The 23046-nt window shown below is 52.6% G+C and overlaps 1 protein-coding gene across 5 annotated transcripts in view; it reads right to left on the reverse strand.

Annotated features, from left to right (window-relative positions):
- The window catches only part of PGS1 (phosphatidylglycerophosphate synthase 1), a 31910-nt gene extending 8864 nt beyond the window's left edge, over positions 1 to 23046 (reverse strand). The window contains exons 1-7 of one of the 5 annotated variants that reach the window (XR_012896933.1): positions 22837 to 23044; positions 11525 to 11714; positions 11112 to 11189; positions 9850 to 9949; positions 9116 to 9305; positions 7763 to 7941; positions 1867 to 2382 (exon numbers count right to left, since the gene is read on the reverse strand). Coding sequence is in view for 2 of the 5 variants with exons in the window: in XM_075904163.1 (XP_075760278.1) it covers positions 1867 to 2382; positions 7763 to 7941; positions 9116 to 9305; positions 9850 to 9949; positions 11112 to 11189; positions 11525 to 11714; positions 22837 to 22943 (1360 nt within the window). In the remaining 3 variants the exon portion in view is untranslated. Of the gene's footprint in view, positions 1 to 1866; positions 2383 to 7762; positions 7942 to 9115; positions 9306 to 9849; positions 9950 to 11111; positions 11190 to 11524; positions 11715 to 22836 lie in introns of all 5 variants that reach the window. The other 4 variants (XR_012896934.1, XR_012896935.1, XM_075904163.1 and 1 more) reach the window with 4 other exon arrangements.

Raw genomic sequence — 23046 nt, forward strand, 5'->3', positions numbered from 1 at the left:
AACCATCCCAGAACCAGGGACTTGGGTGGCCCCTCCAGCACACAGAAGGGAAAACAAGATCCAAGTGGCTCCATCTTCCCCGGTACTGATCTCTTCCTGGCTCAGCCTATCCCTGCCGGGGAATCCCATCCCACTCACCACTGTTCAGCAGCACGCCCACGTCATTCCTGGCACAAACCACAAACCCAGGCAAGCGGCTCCGGTTCCTCTGGCCAGGTGCATGTGCTCTGGGCTGCTCAGTGGGCATTTGCCGGTACTGGCACTACAAGCCGCGTGAGCCGTGGCATCGGTACTGCGCTCTGCAGCCGATCTCCACTGATGCTCACGCCACTGGTAGCACAGACGTGGAAAAACATGTGAGTGAAGAGAAAGCCTGAGTCAGCAGCTTCCCCTCCCACCACTCTGAGCCCTCTTCCCAGCAGCCTGGCAGGAACCAGGGTTAATAGTGGCAGACGATCATTAGCAGCCAGCCTCTTCAGACAGGCAGGCATCCTCCAAACCTGCAGACCACGGCCTTTGGGACATGCCGCTGCCGGCTGCAGGGACACAATGAGCAGGCCTCAGCAGAGTGCAAAGCTGGCGATGGAACCAGTAACACCCGGCTAGATCTTGCATGCAATGACTGGAGTTGTCTGGGGGGGGGGTTCCTCCCCTTGGGAGGGCTGGGGGACGCAGGGACTGGGGCTGAAGTCACCAGCAGAGCTGAGTGGAACCAAGGAACTGAAGAGCAGGGACAGCGAAGTGACTGCGGCATAAACTCCGGGCCTGTATTCCCACGGGCCCGATGGGATCATACGCCCCTACCGCCCAGGATGTGCGCGGAGAAGCTGTGACTATACGTGAGCAGGCTAGAAACCCAGAGACAGAAGCCGTTTGTAAAGGGGAGAGCTCAGCTCCACACACATTCCCTACCCACTCCACCAGGGTAGCCGCTAATGAACTGCAAATGACTGACAAGTCCCTGTCTAGCAGGCAAGTGTGGGTCTCAGTTCTGGCAGGAGAAAAATGAAGGTGCTGAAGTGGGGAATTTCTGCCTCCATCTGTGCAGCGCGGGACCAGTGGGACTTGGACTTACGGGGCTACCAAGCACTGCTCAGAAAGGCTCTGTGGCCCCACGGTTTGAGTCCTAGCGGGGTGCTGTGCAGGCAGCCTCTCGCACACGCCTTGTGACCCATCGCATGCGCATCTTCCCACTCATCTCTAGAGCCCGCCACGCTGGGCCCGAGCGCTGAACTCTCCTCCGTGCCCCCAGCGAGCTGGTCAGGACCCCGTTCCCATAGCCCGGAAGCCCAGCGCATTGGAATCACTGCTGGCTCACTCTGCCTCCTGCTTCCACTGAAGATCCTACCAGCTTCCTGCCCTCCAATCCCTTTCACACCTTCCAGCAGGACTGATTGCGTCACTTCCTGTTCTGCAAATGGGCTAGATCAATGTAACGGGAAACTGAGAAACTATGAATCAGAACTGCTATCCCGGTCATGAGTGGAACCAGATGCCTCCTCCTCCCCCCACCAACCGGAGTCTGAACCACTCCCTCCCCCGCCCCCACAGGACAGAGAAAGGGGAGCCATTTTCTAACCTGCGCACCGCACGCCTACGAAGAGGCCAGTCCCAGGGAGCAGGGAGCTCAGTCCATCCTTGGCCTCTACTCCAAGTGCCAATAACAACTGCTCCTAGTCACTGCCGACTGGGACTGGACGAGAACCCAAACCCTAGAGACAAACCACCAGTTCCATCCTCAGCCCAGAGCCATCCCAGCTGGCCAGGTCTAGGGTGCTGGGACAGGGACAAGCCCGGCCCAGCCCCTGCTCTGTATCTGCGCTAACCTTCAATCTCTCTGCACAAGGCCGCCTAGGCCCGTCTCACCTTTGGCGTGGAAAGTCCACCCGCTCCTGGAGTATTCCTGCAGTCGGACCCTGCCTTGCTGGCCACGGCGGCACACCTTGCTGTAGAACTGACGCTCAATGTGAACATAGGCAGCAGGAATGGCACCTGCCACCCCTTTGGCTCCAAAGAAGCCGTTCACCTCTGGGGAGGCCAGCAGAATGCGATACTCCGCCCTGGCGCCCAGCACAAGGTCCATGTAGGCTTGCGTGAGGTTGAAGTAGCCAGTGGTGAGGTATATTCTGGCGCCGCCTTCTGCTTCTCTCAGCAGCGTCTCTGTGACCAGCTCATCGATTTGAATCCCAAAGGGTTTCATTTGAATTAGCGGATAAATCCAGGTGTCTGGTTTGGGTGGTGGGTCTTGCTGGGGCAACCGCGGATCTCCTTCCGCCTCCCCTCCGTGGCCAGTCTGGGCATGGAGTTCTTGTCGAGCCTTGGCAGAGCCGATCACTTCCATGACTCTCCTGTTTGCCGCTTCACAATATGCCCTTTTGTCTCCTGCGGAAGAGCACGCAATGACTAGCAGCCGGCACAGAGCAGGGATACTCTGAGCTGCCACAGGCTCTCTCCTGTCTCCTGCTGCTCTTTGCCCCACACGACAGTAAATCTAGGGATGTGAACTAGTCTATTAGCCCATAAGCAAAGGCTCCTCAGGCAGTCGACACACCAGTCGACCGGTCGCTTCCCCCACCCGCTGCCTCGATCAGAAAGAGGCAGCAAGCGGGGGAGAAAGCAGGGGGTGCTTCAAAGCGGCAGCACCACGTAGAGCCTGGGCCAGACCCTGGGTTCCATGCGGCGCTGCCGCTTTGAAATACCACGTGCTGCCTGGGCCAGCGGAGGACTCCCTCGCTCACCCCAGGCTCCATGCAGCGCTGCCGCTTTGAAATACCACGTGCCGCCTGGGCCAGCAGAGGACTCCCTCGCTCACCCCAGGCTCCATGCGGCGCTGCCGCTTTGAAATACCACGTGCCGCCTGGGCCAGCAGAGGACTCCCTCGCTCACCCCAGGCTCCATGCAGCGTGGCCACTTTGAAATACCACGTGCCGCCTGGGCCAGTGGAGGACTCCCTCGCTCACCCCAGGCTCCATGCGGCGCTGCCACTTTGAAATACCACGTGCTGCCTGGGCCAGCGGAGGACTCCCTCGCTCACCCCAGGCTCTATGCGGCGCTGCCACTTTGCAATGCCACAGGGAGCACAGGGGCAGCTGGGGACTGCTTGAGTCCCCCACTTACCCTGTGCTTCCTGCAGCGCTTTTGCCTTTGAAGTGTAGCAACAGGCCTGGGCGCCCTTATCGACTAATTTACAGTTGATACAAATTGCATCAACTATTCGATTAGCCAATTAATCTACATTTGATCTCCCTAATTAAAACATGGTGTGATTTCATTATTAACCAATCAGGATGCTTTTACCATGATATTAACTGTAGTCGATAAAATATAATAATATTTGGTCAGTCATTTTGCTGTGAATAATTAAAAAGCCACGTTTCTCCTGCCATGTAGGAGTGCATAGCACTGCGGCCAATCAAACAGTGGCTCTTTGGGTAATGTCCAGAAGCCAAACTGGCTAACCCCTGAATTGTGAGCGTGGCCCATGTGGAGCTATGTCGTAGACACACTGCGCACAGGCAGGGCGCATGGAAGCAACCCAAAGTAGGCATGGGAGCGCGTATGCGTGCAAACAGTCGACCAATAAGCCTGGACTTATCGCTTACTGTTCGTGCTTACTCGCAGGCTCCCACCCCGCTCCTGGGAGCTGGCTGCCACCCTGTGCTGTGGCCTCTACATCAGAGGCAGCAGCACATGACAGGAGGCGGGAGCCAGTTTAAAAGCTGGCGAATGGCAAATGTGGGCAGGAACTAAGAGCCGCTGGTTTACTTTTGTAGACACATTCTCTATCAATGGCAAGGGGCAGACGCTCGCCCCACAGGACAGTACTCAACTGACACCGACTTATCCTGCTTATGTCCTTGCTAGGGATGTGCATGGATAACCGGTTAACCCTTAATGGGCGATGCTTCACAGGCACCATTAACTGGTACCCAGGAGCAGCCCCTGCCCGCGGCCAGAAGGCTGCTCCACCCTTGTGGGGATTGAGAGCTGGCCCCTCCCCGTGGGGAGGGGAGTCAGGAGCTGAAGCTGGCCCCTTCCCATGGTTTGGGCTGCCGGTTCCTGCTACCAGCCCCTGTACTCCCACAGAGGATCCTGTTTAACTGAGTAACTGGGATTTTACACCCCTAGTTCTCACGCTGCACCCCTCCGGGTGGTATCTGAGTGCCTAGAAAGTGCTGTTTGCCCAAAAGTGCAGCGCGGGGCCCTGTTTGGGCAGACAGACACACTACACCCCCCACAATGTCACTGCAGAGCACAACAATCCCCTCAATCAGACTAGGGCTTCCTTTAGGGATTCCAGCAGCTTTCTAGGAAATGTTGTAACAAAGGGATCTCCAGTGTCCTGCTGGGAACACACACGCTCAGCTTCAGCAAGTCTATGGTGGATTCATGCGTCTGGTCACATTCTGATGGCGGCTTTGTTCCACCGTCCTCTCTGCTGAATCCCACTAGCTAGAGGCAGCGCTTTGACTCAGAGGAAGGAACTGCGAGAGCACTTCCAGTCCCCCATTGGAACCACGTCACTCTCACCCAGAGGCCTGACTGCTCATTGCAGAGCCTCCCTTTCATTTCATTCAGCACCTCGCGTTCGCCACACTAGAGTGCCACGGCAGGAGGGCCGTTCCCAGACCTCGGCGGGCTGGGACAAACAGCCGCAGACACAACTCAAGGGGAGCGTGAGCCCTGGGTCACTTCCACTGACCCCGCTGCCCAGTTTAGGCACCCCGACAATGAGCAGCAACAGCTGGGCTACCACGAGAGTCTCCCTCCTGGAGAGATTCTGCACCCCAGCAGGGATGCAAAACCGTACGGTTAACAAAGCTGTTCAAGTTGCTGTTGAAGGCAGAAACGTAGCCATGCCTATTGCTAGGTAGCGGTTCCCATTCTCAGTCAGAAGCTTAAAACCTGGGAAAATCTGAAGGCCCCTACACTGCTAGAGCGATAGAAAAGGAGTCTTATTTGAAATGACAGTAAGGGAGTCCTTAGCTAGAAAAGTCTTGTGCCTTACCACTTTCTTCCTGTGCCAAAGTAGCACAAGAAGGCTGGAGGCTCTCAGTTTATTTGTAACGACAAGTAAAATAAGACTGAGGGCAAATAAACATTTACCAGTACGTCAATAAAAGTCAAGACATTAGAACCATGCATTTCCCAAAGTGCCCAACTAGATCAACAATTAGCAAAACTGTACGACATTCATGTGTGAAAGTTTGAGCTCTGCTTGGTGCTCTGGAATAGAATTTAAATGAAAATCCAGATTTATAATGGGAACAAAGGGTCTCGGTTACCAAGTGTTTGTAACTTAACTTTCAATTGTTTAGGAAATGCTGAATAGTGGGGATGTTAACATGCGTTTAAGTAACCATGCAACTGCTGAGCGATCAGACACGGGGTGGCAGCCAGCTCCCCACGTGTACTGGCTCTCACCTGTCCCCCTGCACTGCTGCCTCTCATATGGAGCATGGGGGGAGTGGCTCCCATGTGTACCAGAAGCCTGCGGGTAGCGGTGTACACGGTTATACTTTCACGTTCCTACTGAGCAGTTCATGACTTTTCTGTACTGTAACTTAAATCAATCAAAACAATTCAAACCAGTAGGATTATACCACATTATTTTGACAAAAAATATGCACAATTTTCAATTTTTGGCACAGAATCTCCCCAGGAGCGGAGCTACAAAGTAAGGAGATAGTCCACCTTTGTTCAAGAGGGGCCTTTCTTTTTTGTCTTCTTTCAGTAGATTTAGTCCATTTTCCAAGTCATGGTGGGTTAGATGAGCTGAAAACACCCTTTGCTACCTCTGTTCTGGGAGCAACATACAACATTTAACAGAGCCCTTTAACATTGACTATTCACTGAAGAAGGCTTAAGCCTTGTATTCACACAACACTGCCGTGATCTATCTTCCGGAGTTTGATTTAGTGGGTCTAGTTAAGACCGCCTGCTAAGCTCAACTCAGAAGGCACCCCCCCGGCAGCCTGCTCTTGTGAAGAGTAAGGGAAGCTCAGGGGAGCATTTGGCCTCCCACTATGGAGACAGCGCTAAGCTCGGCTTAAGGTAAGCCGACTCTACCTACATATTCTACGTAGCTGGAGTTGTGTACCTTCAGCTGAACTGCTGGGTCTAATGTAGACCTGGCCTCAGGCTTCTCTCAAAGGTTAGTCCCAGCCTCCTGGGAAACAAGCTGATTAAGACTGACATAATTGTTCCAAAGCACTCGAAAGGACTGAACCAAACTAGCTCAAGTACTAAAGCAACCTATGCCCATTGTAAGCAAGGGTTCCCAGTGGAAGAGCTGTGTCTAGGCAACTCTCAGTAGGGCGTGAGGTGTGTGAATGTCAAACACACCAAGGAGTCTTACCGGAAAGGGCTGTTGAGCCGATTGGAACAGCAAACAGATATTTGCTTGCTACCCACCAAAAAGAATCTCCCAGCTAAAACCGGAGAAGGGCTGGGCTCTTTCAGGCATGTTTGCCTCCAGGATTATCCCACACAAGATCAGCCTGCAGGATTGTCATTGCTCACTGGAGCCTCCTGATTGTATTACACTTGGCTTGGGAGCCCCACAGCAGAATGGCACTGAAATTTCAGCCACCCTGCTGCCAGGAAGCAGCTTTGTTAGTTGGCAGTTCTTCAATTTAGCTTCCTCATGGAAGGTAGCAACAACCCTGTGAGCCTCCTAGGAGGAGTTGGCACTGCTTCCAGAAGACATGGGGGTGCACTGCTCTGGACAATACATCATGCATTCCTGCCCACGGCATAAGCTTCGACCCACAAACACACCCCACGTCTCCTGCAATGCTCTCCCCTCCGGACTGCCCACTCCTCCACCACAGGTCCCTGCCGCCTTTCTACAAGGGATGTGAAAGAGTAATCATTTACACACAAGCAACAAGCCTGCACTCGCTGGTTAACGGGCACGGTTACATGTAGCCCCACCACTGTCACCACCATGCTGCTGCCTCCATATCAGGGACTGTGCTCCGGCACGTGACCATGTAATAGCTGAAACCGAATAAAACATTTGAACGTCTCTCCTTTCCACTGGGCACTTATCTGAACGCCAAGAACACTTCAACAAAAGCAGATGGAGCCAGGCACCCTAAAGCCATCCTGTCGTCACCATGGTGAAGCAGAGGGCCGAGACATGGGCAGTACAGTGGAGCAGGCTGTAGGGTTGCTCCAGCTCGCGCTGCCACAGTGAGTGCTAGGGGGGAGTGCCCCTGCTGCTGCCCCATGTCAGGGCCCCCAATCCGCCAGCTCGCATTGCTCAGGGGAAGGGGCTTTGGATAAGGGGTGCAATGGGGGCAAACAGGAGTGCGGTTTGGGAAAGGGGGCAGAGCATGCCTCAAGCCCCACACTCCCCAGGGACCGCCCTGCAAACACCCCTCAGAATATACAGAGGGGATTCTATTAAGATAGCTCCAGTCGCAGAAAGGATCCAATTCCTCTTGCTGCAGGGCCTTGCTGGCACGGCTTGGAAGAAATGCATCCTCTACAACGCCCCTCTGCGGTTCCCTGCACCTTCCTCGGGAGCAGCCAGTGCTGGCCGCTCTTGGGGACAAGCCACCAGACAGACCACTGGGCAAGGCAGCGTGACCTTCATTTTGTGATCGCTGAGAGGGAAGGGGATTCCCCACACGCAGCTGATCCACATCAGCCCTTCAGAGACCCCAGAGTATTGAGTCAGACCCACCCTCTCCCGCTCCCTCCTTCACCTGGACCACAGCGCCTTGACGTTACAGATACAGCGGCTCCCTCGTACCTTGGTACGGATGCACCATCCCCTCCATCATTTGCACTGTATCATCTTGCTGTAGCTGCAGCGACACGTCTCCAATGGCATCCACCAGCTGGGTGAAGAACTCGGCGATCTCGGGAGAGTCCTGTAGGAACACATAGCGGTCCTGACGATCGGCGAAGTAGGAGTCACTCAAGTTTGCACTGGGGAAGAGAGGAGGGTAAGAATGCCGGGTGAAGAGCACAGCCATGATCCTTGCCGCCTCGCTCGCTGCGCAAGCCTGAGCAGCGTGAAGAATCCCAAGCCAAAACGCCTTGACTTCACATTGGAAAGAGCACCCCAGCAAGAGTGATATTCATGTCACCTTAGCCCAGGGGTGGGCAATCATTTTTGGCTGGGGGCCACTTCAAAAATGTCTGAAGTGGCCCCGGGCTGCTCCTGAAGGGGCGGGGCCTAATCCTGAAGGGGTGGGGCCAGAATGTTTCTGGGCTTCTCCACCCCCAGACCATAATTGGTCTAGGGGTGGGGGGAGCCCCTTTGCCCCCCCTTCCCACTAGGCACCCCTGCCCCTGTCAGGGTGGGAAGAGGCTTTACACGCTCCCCCGCCCCCAAGCCCTGACTGGCCGGGGGAGTGCGCGAAGCCTCCTCCCACCCTGAGAGCCGCACGCAGCACTTCAAAGTGCCACAAGCTGCTCACAAGGGAGGAGACGTCACACTGATGGGCCTGGGGGCGGGGGACATGTGCAAAGCCTCCTCCTGCCCCGTGCGAGCCTACAGCGCTCCTCGCAGGGCAGAGGGAACTTCGCACGCTCCTCCTGCCCCCAGGCCAATCAGGGCTTGGGGGCGGGGATGCGTGAGGTCTCCTCCCGCCCTGAGAGCGGCACGTCAAAGCGCTGCGTGCTGCTCACAGGGCGGGAGGAAGCTTCGTGTGCTCTCCCGTCTCCAGGCCCTAATTGGCCTGGGGAGCGGCAGGGCCTGGATCAATCCGCTTGGCGGACCAGATCTGGCCCACTCCTGCCTTAGCCGCTAGGAGCCTAGGCACAGGCCTGGATGCCATTCTGCTAGGTGCTGTACAAAGAACAAGATGGCCGTCCCAAGCTGCTCACCACGCAGCTCCCTGACTCTGTGCTGCTAACGGGGAACAGGCGCGCAGCAGCTGAGAGGTGTCCCTCTGGATCCTGCGGCAGCTGTAGCACCCTGGTGGCGTTCACTACAGTGAGCAGCTTCCATGCGCTGACTCAAGACTAAGATGATGTGTTTCCAGCTTTAACTGTGCTGCTGCTTTACCATATGGCCAGCCCGCCCTCTGTCGCTCTAGTTGGGACACTGGACGCCTCTCACCCACATGGGGCACAAGGATGCAGAGGCAGGACTCACCCGCTCAGGATCACGTTGTCATCAAAGAGGTAAACCTTGATGTGCTGCAGCCCGATGGTTTCGTTGAAACGCTCGGGCATTAGGAGTTTGAGCAGCCCACGCAGATTTGGAGTGTGGAAGAGGGATACACGGACTTGCTCTGGAAACCTTCTTAGCAGTGGAAGTAACATGGTTCGAGAGTTTGTCGTGCCTTGGAGACAGACGGGAATAGTTATACAAGGAGCCCCACGTCTATCACACCACCAGATCTGCCAGCCAGGACCCCAACCACAGGGCAAAACAGACACACAACTTGCCTTCCCTAGAGTTTCTTCCTTCTATTCTAGATTAACCTTGCAATGCTGAGTACACCATGATAAGGCCACTGGTGAGCGGGCTTTGTAAGCTACCTCGCAGTCATGCTACAGAACAGGAGTTAGACTTCATCCCAGCGCCACTTCTGCCAACACCAACCCTCCTCTACAAGGTGAAGCAGCAGCAGCAGCAGCACAGTGAAGTGAATGCCACTGACAGGCCCAGGAGTTGGCGAGTTTGCCTGGGCAGGATTTTGAACGCTCCCCCCATTCATTTTCTGAAGTTTTAAAGCTCTGTGGGGAAGGTAACCTGGAATACAGCGTGACGTCGTTGTCACGCACTGTGGGTCACAGCAGAACAGAGCCGGTGCTAGAGAGCAGCTTGCTTGCTGCGATCGAGCCGTGGCAGCGGGCAGGAGGAGGGACACACGTAACACCTACCTCGAGATCCCCTGGTGAAATCCAGGAGGATGGAGACTCGGAAGTCAGAGGACCCACTTGCCTGCAGTGACCTCTCCAGTGCTTCTTCAATACAATCCACCTGAGTGGGAAGAGCACAGTGCACATCCCCAGAGTCCGTGGAGCCCCACTCTGGGTTGCGAGCTTGGAGCCAGCTGCTGGCAAAGCTGCACGCGTCCCAGGAGTCTCTTCCACTGAGCAGCCTTTCAAATTTGGAGCCCGCCCCTTTTGTGTCTATTTATACAAAGCACCGTTAATGTCGGGGCACAAACAGAAGCAGAATATAGAATCTGCCTGCACACACAGAGTCCCCCAACCCCATTCCTAGATGAGAATCTTCCACTGCATCTGGGGGGGTGGGGGAGAACGGGACCCAGGAGCTGCAGAGCCTGCCCTGCTTCATTCGGAGCACACTGACGTCTAAGATCAGTTACAAGTCCCCAGGAAAGACAAACGAATCAACGTCCATGGTAACCTGCCCCCCTGCTGGATTCGTCCTCACAGTGGAACTTGTGTTCCGAGCTGCGGAATGATTTCAGGGCTTCTGAGCTCTTTGTTTCTAGCGGGGAAAGGCAGGGAGAAGGTACAGAAACCTGAGGCAGAACAGTGACCTTGCCCTCACCGTGACGGGCTGACAAGAGCTGTATGCACAGACTAGGGATGTGAAAGTGCAAGCGTGTGCATGGATAGTTAACCAGTGAGCCTGGATGCATCACTTAATGTTCACAGTTACAGGCAGGCTCCCGGTACGAACGGGGAGTCGGCTTAAAAGCCATCTCCCTGCACACACCAGCTCCCATGGAACCCTTCCTTCCCCCCCCCTCCCGCTTCCCATATCACCACTACATGGTTACTTAATTACATGCGTTTTAACATCCCCAACACAGACCATGCTCATGGCCCCTAGATGCAATCACAGTGGACCACCGCATTAACCTCACTAAACCTCCAAGGCCAGTGCATGTGTGAGTATCAACCACCACACAGGAGATAATGTGCAGGAACCCTGCAGATAATGTAATCCCATTACCCATCCGGACCCATGGGCTGTGTGCTCCTCAGAGCACATTCCCCGTCTCTCGGCATGCCAAGCCCCACGTGCAGTCGGGAGCCAGGCTGAAAGGCTCCCAAGCGAGAGGAGAACAGGGAAAGCCGGAGTCCAGGTGCTCCCATGGACTGCCTGCTCCAGCTAGAGCCATGGGGCACCTATCTGTTCAGAGCTCCCCAAGTCCACCCACGCTTACCAGCTCCTGCTCCAGGAGTCCTGTGCCGAGGTACAGCGAAGCCATCACTACTCGCTGCTTGGCTGCCTTTATCTGATCCTGAGGAGAGTGGAAGAGGAAAACAGGAGCAGTTCACAGGCTGAGCTGGGATTTCATTAACACGCCTGGTTCTGCAGACAACACCAATCCCTTTCACAGCCCTGGAGACACAGGTCATAAAGCAACCTGAACACTGTAATTACATTTGAGCCTTTCTGAAATGTAGGGCTGCTCATGTGAACTGACACAAGATACAAACAGTCACATGGGAGGAAGAAATCCTCACACCAGCCCCGTGGCATGCCTCAGGCGAAACATCCCGGAACCTGCACACCAGCTGCATTAACAGCTGCCACCACTGCCCAGGCCCAGGCATGCTGGAAGCACACACCCACCTTCATGAGCTCGTAGAATTCAGTCGGGGATGACAGCACCCGGATGTGAGAGCTGGAGACCCCAAACTCTGGAACCAGGTTCCTGATCCACTGGAACTTGTGCACCCCCTCCGGACACAAGCAGAACGATGGGGCTGTGACTTGAGCAGCAGCAGGGGTGAGCAACGGGGCCAGCAGCAGCCATGAGGATCTGGCAAAGGAAAGAGACAGATGGAGGAATTCTGCAGTTTCTACAAAGCAATTCAAAGGGGGCACCAGGCGAGGCATTGCCAGAAGACAGGGAAGCATCAGTGGTGTTCTCCAAGGCACTGACAAGACCTCATCTGCAATAGCTATTCTGGCCACAGGTGTAAGAAAGATTGATTCAGACTGGAACGGATGCAGAGAAGGCTCCTAGGGTGATCTGTGGGCGGGAAAGCTTACCTCTGAGCATGGCTTGCTTAGCCTGACCAAAGGAAGGCTCAGGGGAGGCAGGGTTGCTCTCCATAAACACATCAGGAGAATAAATACCAGAGGAGGGGGAGGAGCCGCTCACATTAAACGCCAATGGGGCACAAGGACAAACTGACCATCAACAAGTCCCGGCTGAAAATCAGCCGAAGATTTCGACCCATCAGAGGAACAAATTCTGGAACAGCCTTCCAAAGGCAGCAGGGGAAACAGAAACCGAACTGCAGGACAATGTAGCACTTTAAAGACTAACAAGATGGTTTATTAGATGATGAGCTTTCGTGGGCCAGACCCACTTCCTCAGATCAAAAAGGTGGGTCTGGCCCACGAAAGCTCATCATCTAATAAACCATCTTGTTAGTTTTTAAAGTGCTACATTGTCCTGCATTTTGCTTCAACTACCCCAGACTAACACGGCTACATTTCTATCAGAAACCGAACTGGCTTCAATAACGAGCGTGGTCATTTTATGGGGGTGATGGCATGAGGACGTTGCCAACAGCAAACCTCTCCACAGGCCAGGACGCGGAGGGCTCCGAGTTACCAGAGAGTCTTTCCCAGCGGTTTGGGCTGGCTGCTCGTGCCCACATGCTCAGGGTCTAACTCAGCGGAAGGCAACTTCAGGCCCAGGAGACATTTTGTTACTGTTGCCCACACGCAGGGCTGCCAGATTCCACAGTTCCACCCACGTAGGTTTTTTTTCTTACCGGTGCTATGCAAGTGACACACACGGAAAGCCAGGCCACGTGAAGCAAGGTGGTGCTGACTACACACAACATTGACTGGGAGAGCTGCATTGAATCCCAGACTGCTACAGTTCAATCGGCACACCCAGCATTTTTGCTAACTGCGCTTGCGTACCTAGAAACTAGCCTCTCCCAGGACACCATTTTGGTTGCGACAATCTTGCAGCTCGCCGAGACGAAGGAGGGATACTCATACAGCCCACTTACTAGCCCAGGTTGCCCATCACTGATCACCGTATTTCGGGTGAGGAAGGTCAGACTGGGGAGTCCCCAGCTGACCCCGGGCTCCACTGAGCCTTTGAAAGGCGCAGAGACGGCAGTTTCAAAGGGGCAGCCGCCGCACAGCTGAGATCAGGGGTACCACTTTGAAGTACCCCTTCCCCCCATTTTGCTGCCTCTATCTTATATAGAGGCACCAAAGGGGGTGGGGAGAGATCGACTAGTCAAAATACTTATTGGATAGTCGACTAGTCTTTTACATCCTTAGTATAAAGAGTGGATTCTCTGTAAGTTGAAGTCTTTAAATCATACTGAAAGTAACTCAGCCAGAGGTGGGGGTCTATGACAGAGGTGGGTGAGGGTCTGTGTAGGGTGACCAGATGTCCCGATTTTACAGGGACAGCCCTGATATTTGGGTTTTTTCTTATATAGGTGCCTATTGCCCCCACCTCCTTGGTGATTTTTCACATTTGCCATCTGGTCGCCCTTGTCCTGCAATCTGCGGGAAGTCGGCCTAGATGACTCTGATGGTCCAATCTGGCCTTAGAGTCTAAGTCTATGAAGAGGGGCCTGCACATCACACAGCTCACGGACAACAAGACTACGCCTTTCACGTAGGTCAGTCACAGCAGGGCCAAGTTAAAGCTTGTCAGTGACCCCTGGATCCCACAGAGGAGAGGCTGCCTGAAAGGCAGTGGAGCAGACATGCAGTGGCACGGAGGGCAGAAAGAGAAGCTAGAGTTACAAATGGCAGGTGTTAACTCCTAGGACCCCCATACACACACACACACTCCACTCCTAAGGCTCTCTCTATGCTCCTAAAGCTCTCTCACAGCCAAGTCCGGGACAAAGCACTCCTCGACCCTGTTTACACAAATGGCAGCTTCATTTCAGTTGTGTTGATGTACTGCCCGCCCAGACTTCTCTTGGGTGCCCCTACGGTTGAGAGGCACTGCCCCAGGCCACTCCAGGGTCCACCCCCCCGCCTTTGGGGAGTCCCTTATCCTGCCTTCCTAATGCAGGAGCCTGGTCCATCCCTGGAGCAGTCTGTGTTGGCTGTCCAGCAGCTCCCAGGACTTGAACCCACCACCCTGTGCTCTCCCCTAGGCTGGGTTCTAGTCAGTGTAGCTCACAGCTGCATTAAAGAGGCCAGTCTGATTTGTAACAACCACATACATTTAGAGCTTTCTAACAGGTCTCATAACTGTGTGTGACCTTTGAGACAGCTTTGAATCCACATCTGCAAAAAAGCAAACAATTCAGGATTGATCCAAAACAAAACGTAGAACACACGAAGCATCTAAAATCAGCCCTAGCAAAGCCACTGAAGGCATAATGCTGTAAGCCAGAAAACACCACACTCCTGGAACTCCCGTCACTGAAAAACCCAGAGAAAGCTGCCAAGTGCTGAAGTAAACCTCAGATAAAACACAGGAGCTGGAAACTGAATGGGAAGACTGCTGCCACTACAGCAGCATCACACAGAGCACAAAGGATTGGAAGGAGGAAGTCACGGTTTCATTCACTGAAGCTGAAAAGAGTAACTGGAAAATGAATTGCAGGAAACATTTTTTAAAAGTCTAAAAGCCTTCCTCCTCCTCAGAGCCATTTGGGAGAAAGCCCATTGCTCAGAGCTGCAGTTTCGGTTTAGTTTTTAGAGTGCAGGGGACAGAGAAGTGGTAAGGGAGTTTAGTGAATTATCCTTTCTCCTTTTGAGACGTAGTGTGAAATTCTGAATTTTTCCACATGACAAAGCCACCACACAACTCAACATAACTGGCAATGGCATCCCAGGAAAGACCCAGGAACAGAAAAAACAGGTCACTGAACTTCAGCTACATAGCTGGAAGAGAAGACTGTTTTAATCAAAACTATTAGTCCAATTTACAAGAATAGGACATTTACACAAAGAACCAAAACCGCTCCTCATAACAGGAATGGCTGGTCCCTCAGGCAACCCCTGTTGTGATCTGCCCCGGGGGCACACTCCATCTCACACAAAGAAAGCCCTCAAGTATGACCTTTACCAGAATTCTATGAAGAACTCTTAGTTTTACCACCATCCAAAGCCAAAATGACCACAGGTTCCAGGAAGATGATTTCACTCACTTACTTCATGATAAAACTCTGAATCTTCACAAGGTTCGGAAGAGCCCTTGCACAAAAGCCAGACCTTTTGCAGCTGTTTCCCAGAAAATCCACCAGATTATCATTGCCTATTCATCGCAATGGGGATCTGAGTCAGTCTGTACAAGAATTCCTAGCAGATCATGCGGACTGAACTTTAACTTAGCAACCATGAAGTGCAATACTTAGATCTCAAAGAGGAATGGAAACTCTCCCCAGAGGAAGGGCATTTTAAAGCACTTCCCCAGCCATTTCCAAAAGCAGCTGCCTCTGTGAAATTTGTAAGGGTGTGGGGTTTGTTTGTCCTACAGGAGCTAAGCAGCATCCAAGCACACAGAAGGTCTCTGCTTACTACGTCCTGCAGAGTGACCTACACAGATACACGCTGAACAGAGACCACTAACAGTAAGAGACTTATCACTGAAGCCTGCTGGGAAACACAAGGGACCAGGAAGCTTACACTGCCCAAGTTCACACTGATAGAAACGTAGCCGTGTTAATCTGGTGTAGCTAAAACGAAAAACATGACCATGTAGCACTTTAAAGACTAACAAGATGGTTTATTAGGTGATGAGCTTTCGTGGGCCAGACCCACTTCCTCAGATCAAATTGTGGAAGAAAACTGTCACAACCATATATACCAAAGGATACAATTAAAAAAAAGTGAACACATATGAAAAGGACAAATCAAATTTAAGAACAGAAGGGAGATGGGAGGGGGAAGGTAAATGTCTGCGAGCTAATGATATTAGAGGTGATAATTGGGGAAGCTATCTTTGTAATGGGTAAGATCATTAATGTCTTTGTTTAAACTTAGGCGTAAAGTGTCGAATTTAAGCATGAATGACAGTTCAGAGGATTCTCTTTCAAGTGTGGTCTTAAAAGGTCTTTGAAGCAGGATGCAAGTAATCAAGTCGTTGAGACAATGTCCTTTCTGGTTGAAATGGCAAGAAACTTTTTTCTTTGTGATCCTGTCTAATATCTGTTTTGTGGGCATTGATTCTTTGGCGAAGTGTCTGAGACGTTTGTCCAATGTACATAGCAGTTTTCTTCCACTATTTGATCTGAGGAAGTGGGTCTGGCCCACAAAAGCTCATCACCTAATAAACCATCTTGTTAGTCTTTGAAGTGCTACATAGTCCTGTTTTTTGTTTCAGATATCCACATGGACATTTACAGATGCGGATATCCACAGATATAAAGCAGATATCCACAAATGTGCAGGAGCCTAGAAACAAGATATGTATCCACATCCATAACTGCAAAAATGAGGTGTGGCTATCTGCATCCATAGCTGTGGATGCAGATACTTGCGGATATCCATGGATTTGCAGGGCTCTACTGATAGGCATTGGTTGCCCTTTAAAATCTTCTTTGAGGTTTCAGATTTAAAAATAAAATGTGTAAGTGCATCCTCTAATCTCTGTAAGCCAGATTTGGAGTTTATAATTTGATGTGGAGATGTCAGGATTTTATAACTGGGGTACAAATTTCGCACTAGTCCACTGTACGCAGAAGCAGTGTATGGAAGCAGATACCTCTACCCACAAGGCACAGAAAATAGCATAAGCAACAATCTGCGAATCATTCCTCAAACGTTCTGCACACCCAGCTGTCTGAACTCTAAGTGTCACATTAAGGAGAAACCACTAAAACCCACAAATTCAACAAACTGACAGTGTTTGAGAACCGATGAAAAAGCTTCCAGGTCAGTCCACACACAGTGATGAATGAATCTGAAAAAGAAACAAGAACTAGCAGGGGTCAAGCTGAATCTCCTCTGGATAAAATCCATCCTCTATTTATAGAAGAGAGCTTTTCTGGATGTTTTATTTTTAAAAACTGTGGTTTTGCCAGACAGACTTGTCCATGATAGAGGGAGCTCAGAAGCTACAATTCATTGTGAAACCTCAGCTACAGTACAAGAAATGAACTGAAACTGCGGAATCCAGCCCAGTCCTTTCACCCACACAAAAGCCACCACAGTGGGATCTGCAAATTGCTCTCACCTTGAAATTCAGCATTTGGGCATATACTTTTTCTTTCTGCAAAAGTTAATGGCCGAATCTGACAACTGATTTTGGTGTTAAAACACCGACATGGACAAAAGCAGAGAAGCTTGAGAGCAACTTGCTCAAACTGCCCAGAGCAAGCAGCAAGGTGGCGCTAAACACATGGCCTCCTATTCTGTTCTTTTCTCCCAGACTCTTGCTTTTGCTGTTTTCAAGCCCACCACGGGGAGAAGCCAGCCACACTCTCATTGGCCTCTAGAAGGTCACTTTGGTACTCACAGGCCAGGGGGCTGCTCACTTCCCACCTACTAGAAAAGTAAAGATGATGCCAAGGGAGCAGGAAAGGCAGCAGTTCTCAAACTGTGGCCAGTGTTCCCTGTAAGCCGGGTGCTTGTGCAGCCACTCAGAAGAGTTTCAAATGCTGCCAGCCAACTGATTAGCAGAGAGCCCACAGCAGGCAGCACGTGTTTCTACTGGTGGTGCACAGGCCTCCGTGCATTACTTTGCACACGGGTGAAAAAAAATTAGAGGGAACATTGGTCACAATGCTGTTTTAATGGGGTCGTCAGGGCCATCATTATACTTGCCAAGATCCAGAACGGAAGCCCGAGTTTCAACCCTATGCACGGTGGCAAGGCTTGAGTTATGGCCCCCTTTCCACTCCCGGAGGTAGTGGGGCTTGGACTTTGCCAGCCCTCTGAGTCAGTGCAATGACATTTGAGAACCCTGAGGGAGGATAAGCAGCACACAGCTGTAGAAAGAAGAGTCATGTGAGCATTGGCCTACATTGCCAAGTTGTACTATTAAAAAACAAACCACTGCCGTGAGATATTTGTGAGAGTTTTGTTAAGTGAAATGAAAGTCTCAAAGATTTACGAGACAAGGAGATCGCTCTTCTCAAATGTCACTTACTATATTAAAAATACCAAGAATGAAGATGACTAAATGCAGAAGAGCTGTGCAGCCTTTTGCCCAGGAGACATCATAGACCACTAATACCGGAGGTGCATTGCCAACCAGATTTAACACATCCAACCCTTTTCTCAGCGATTGATTTTTCATGGAAAAAATGTGGCTTGGTTGCTATCTAAATATTTTGCAGGGAGGCCAGCAGTTGGAGGCAGTTTTTGAATAAGGAACTCATTGTTTGCAATCTCTTGATAATAAACCTTTATGTAAGTTTCACAGAACACAAGTGAATTGGTGAGAACAGAATGGTCAGAACATCTGCAGAGACAAGGTCAAGCAGTTATGTGAATGTAATAAACTTCCTGTAATACCAGCAGCAGATAGGCTTTCCCAAACAGCACAAGACTCTCAACCACCAAAGGCAATTTAAAGACATTAACATTCTTGTACATTGCAAAACGGCATCATCATTCAGCATCTCCTAAAAAGGGCCCCAGTATATTTAGTAGCAGTTATTGCTAGTGTTGGCTCTCAGTCGCCAACTGGTTAATGTAAGGATCTAACAAGCACACAGGTGGAAAAGTAGCAAACTTGCCAGTAACTGTAAAATGATATCACACATTAAAAACAACCGTCTTCAGCAAGGTCCATTCTATCAGCCTTACGAAATGATACCTCCATTTAGTGAATGAATGAAGCGCAGCCTTCTGTCACGTATCTTCAATATAAGACTGCCCACACATCTTGTGCAATTAGCCAGCTAGTGAGTGTTACTGTTTAAACATATTAGGTAATAACTATACTCCTATTGTACATTGTAGCAAAGAGCTTTTCCTGCCCGATATGCTAACTAGTGAGCATTATCGGCAGATTTCTGCTAAAGTCAAAGTTCATCTGACCTTCAGAATAACACAATATATGGCATTCTACAAAAATTTGTGACCGTGGAGTTTGGAATGTCAGTAGAAATCTGCCCAAAGCAGCAGTGGACAACCTGAGGCCTGATGGCCACATGCGGCCCATCAGTGATCTGCATACGGCCCACAAGACATTTTGGGCCATGGGAGAGCCATGTGCTTCCTCTGCATCCAAAGCGCCACCATGAATCAATCGACAGACCCCACAAATTCTAGGTACACAAGCACAGTTAGCAAAACTACCCTGCCTCGGGAGACCGTCTTGGTTACGACAATCTTGCAGCCCACTGCAATGAAGGAAAGTTACTCACATGGCCCACTCACTAACACAGGTTGCCCCTCACTTGTTCAGAGTAAAAAGTTGCATGTGGCCACCTTATGCTCCAACACAAAGAGTAAGGGTAAGGGTCAACCACAATATGGCTCTAATTCAGAAAGTCTCAATTCTTTTCAATTCTGATGCCAAAAAAAGTAAGACACAAAATGCTGTGTCCAGCTTCAGCACAAACCAAGAAAGTAAAGAAAACGAAAAGCCTCCCTTCCAGGGTAGGGATGTGAAATATCGGTTAACGGAATAGTCGCTTAACCTCATGAATTCTTATCGGTTACTCGATTATTCTAGAGTCCCTGGGGGCGGGGCCGGCAGCCAGTGCGCTCTGGCCCCATTCCCGAGGAGCCCCTGCCACTCCACGCTCCTGCCTCTGTATCAGAGGGAGCAGCACGGGGTGCCAGGAGGGAGCTGGTCCGCGAATGGAGCCAGTTTTAAAAAACAGCTCCCCTTGCGGACCGGCTGCCTGTTGCCCTGCACTGCTGCCACTGACACAGAGGCAGCAGCCCCTATCAGGGGGTAGGGTGAGCTCCTGGACCCGGCACAAGACAGAAATGAACCAGGCTGCCTGCCCACCTGGCTCCTAATACACTTTCAATCAGTGGTCACCAGCCAGAAGATCAGGATCTACCGGTAGATCTTGGAGCCTCTGACAAGAGATCCTGACTGGTTTGGCCAGGAAGCTAGCAAGCGCTGGCACTTCAGTTGCCCCTCCACCCATTCTCACGCTGCTCCTGCCCTCTGCTTTGGAGCTGCCCCCTCCCCCCAAGCCTCCTTCCTGCAGTGCAGGGTGTGGGAGGGAGAAAAAGGAGGTCACTGATGTCAGGGTGTCCCTCCTCCTGCCACTTTCAGAGAGAAGGAGATGGAGGGAGCTTGGCAATGCAAATCTGTCACACACACACACACACACACACACTCACTCTCTCTCTCTCTGTGTGTGTGTGTGTCAGTCAAACACACTGTCCGACACACTCATCTCCTGACCCAAAACACACATGGAGGGTGGTTGTTACTTCCTGTACTGCTTGCTAAGTGGATTATTTTGGATTTGTGACTGGTCTGTGCATTTCATAATTTTCATACCCTATCGCCGGTGAGACCCCGCTCCCGGCCAACCTCCCGGCTCGCTGCACCCGCACCCACGCCACTTTGTCTCCACGCCTCCCGCTCCCCGCGCCACCCCTACTCCCCTGTACCCCAGACCCCCTGCTCTCACTCTTCCCTGCAACTCTCTGGCTCTGTGCCGCCCTTGCACCCTGCTCCCCTCCGATCCCTGCCCTCAGCTCTGTGCTGCCCGTTCCTTGCACTGCCCCTAGACCCCGATCCCTCTGCCTCTCCCATTCCCAGTGTCTCCACCGCACCCCGCACCCGTCTGGATCAGTGCCTCCCATTCCCCGTGCCACCCCTGTACCCCCCCCCCACACTGTTCCCTGCACCCCTCTGGCTCTGTGCTGTCCCTGCACCCTATTTCCCCTGTGGGTCGGGAGTGAGGGGTGTTTGTCCATAGGGAGGGTCTGGACAGGCCAGGGAAAAGGCTGCTATGACCCAGCAGAGAGTGGAAGGGGGAGTTCACTTGAAGCACCTTTGCCTTTATGGAAAAAAAAAAACAAATGAAAATGCTACTTGCTATTTATAGGGCTAAAATGCTGGGACAAAAATGAAAACAAAAAAAACCATTGCAAAATGCAAACGTGTAAAAGACAACAACAAAAAAGGGGGTGTGTGGCCAAATGTTTTGTTTGCGGCAGCAAAAAACCTAGAGCTGGCCCTGGGGGAGAGGAAGGGGCTGGGCTGGGCTGGGCTGTGGGGAGGGGAAAAATATGGGGAAGGGGCTTGTGCTGAGGGGAGGGGAGGAGGTCAGGAGAAGAAGAAGAAGAAAGGGGAAGGCACCAAGGGACAGGGTGGTGGAGAGACAAATGCCAGGGGGCCAAGTGCAGACAATGATGTAAAGGGAAGGAGGGGAGCTGTCAGCGGGAGGGGAGACAGGGTGATGCCGGGAAAGGAGAGAGTAAGGGCACTGGGGACTAGAGGGGGGAGGAGGAGGTGCTGGGAGAAGGCTAGAAAGAAGGGGTCAGCATGAGGAAGGCAGGGATGGAGCAAGTCATGTGTGAGGGCACAGGGGCATGAGGGGAATGGGGGCAGAGGGTGGTGAGGGGGTAGGCATCAGGGAAAAAGAGAGCAAAGGGGGCAGGGGCAATGAGGGAAGGGGGAGGCACCAGGGGGGTGCAGGTGCCAGGGGATTCTGCGGGTGAAGCAGAAGGGCAGACACCTGCAGGAGAGGGACCATCACCAGAGGAGAGAGGCAGGGCAGATGTGCAGAGGGAGGTGTTAGGAGAGGGGATGAGGATCAGATCAGAGTAGGGCTACTGGAAGAGTGGGCACAGGGGAAAGAGAAGAGCTGGTGGAGGGGGGTAGGTCTCAGGAAGGCTGAGGGCAGTGAAAAGGGCAGGAGTCAGGACAGCAGGGTAGGGTGAGGGGTTGGAGGGCAGCAGGCACCAGGGGAGCTGATGGAGCAAGGGGAAGACACATGGCAGCAGAGAGAAAAGGTAGAGGTTTATAAGATATTTATTAATAACCTGGGTGATATTTATTAATAACTTATTAGTAATTACTGTTTTTATTCTTATTAGGAATTTATGCTATTAAAAAAACACACTTTTGGGGGGGGGGGGGCGAGTCCCTTTTTTGTCTGGCAAGTAAGGTTTTCCAGAATTTTTCAAGCCCTGCTTATGGTGATTGCTGCTCCTGGAAGTGGCTGACATGTCCCTACAGCCCCTGAGAAAGGCAGAGCAGGGGGGTCTCCACATGCTGTCCCTGCCTGCAGACACCGCTCCAGCTACTCCCACTGGTTACTAACGGGGAACTGTGGCCAGCAGAAGCTGTGGGCTCAGTGCCTGAACATATGGGGCAGCACATGGTGCCATGGCTGTACAAGCCAGCTGCTTTCAAGGAGTGTGCAGAGCCAGGGCAGGAGTAAGCCTGCCTTAACTCCACTGCTCCACCACCCAGAAGCTGTCTCAGTGAAAAGGCGGTGAGCCAAAGCCTGCTTCCTGAACCCCTGCCCCAGCCCTGAACCCCCTGCACCCAGAAGTTAGCCCCCCTGCACCCAAACTCCTTCCCAAAGCTTGCACCCTGACACTCCTCCTGGACCCCAGTTCCCTACCCTGGGATAAGGGATTTACTGAATCCCTTGGCCCCAGCCCAGAACTTGCACCCCAGCTCCCTACCCCAGTCTGGTGAAAGTGAGTGAGGATAGAGGAGGAGGGGGGATGAGCGAGCAGGCCGAGGCCTTGGAGGGGGTGGAGCAGGGGTGTTTGGGTGTGAGGGTCTTACATTGCACTTGAAAAGGATCTTCTGGTTAGAAAGGTTGGAGACCAGATTTCAAACGCAGACAGAGCAGGGAGCGGGCCTGGCCCGCCTGTCCCCCAGCCCCTAATACCCTTCAGTGCAGAGCCACAGCGGGGATCGGTCCGGACCCAGAGCGAGCCGGGACGGAGCCGGGCGGGGCAGGGGAGCAGGGAGCCTGGTGAATCCCCTACGTTAGTGCAGCCCCGCGGCAAGGGCAGGGTAGAATGCGAGGGTCGCAGGACCCCCCGGCCCTTACCTCCGGGACAGCCGGTCCGAGAGGCGCCCGAGCAGCGCGGCCAGGCCCGGGCGCCCGAGCCCCAGGAGCCGCCGCCGCCACAACACGGAGCCGCCGCCCGCCGCCATGGAGACCGCCCGACTTCCGCTTCCGGCCGCCGACACGGACAGCCGCGTGACTTCCGCTTCCGGAAGCCACCATGGAGAGCCGCGTGACTTCCGCTTCCGGCCG

Source organism: Pelodiscus sinensis, chromosome 20, assembly GCF_049634645.1.
Source record: "Pelodiscus sinensis isolate JC-2024 chromosome 20, ASM4963464v1, whole genome shotgun sequence".
Taxonomy (NCBI): Eukaryota; Metazoa; Chordata; order Testudines; family Trionychidae; genus Pelodiscus; species Pelodiscus sinensis.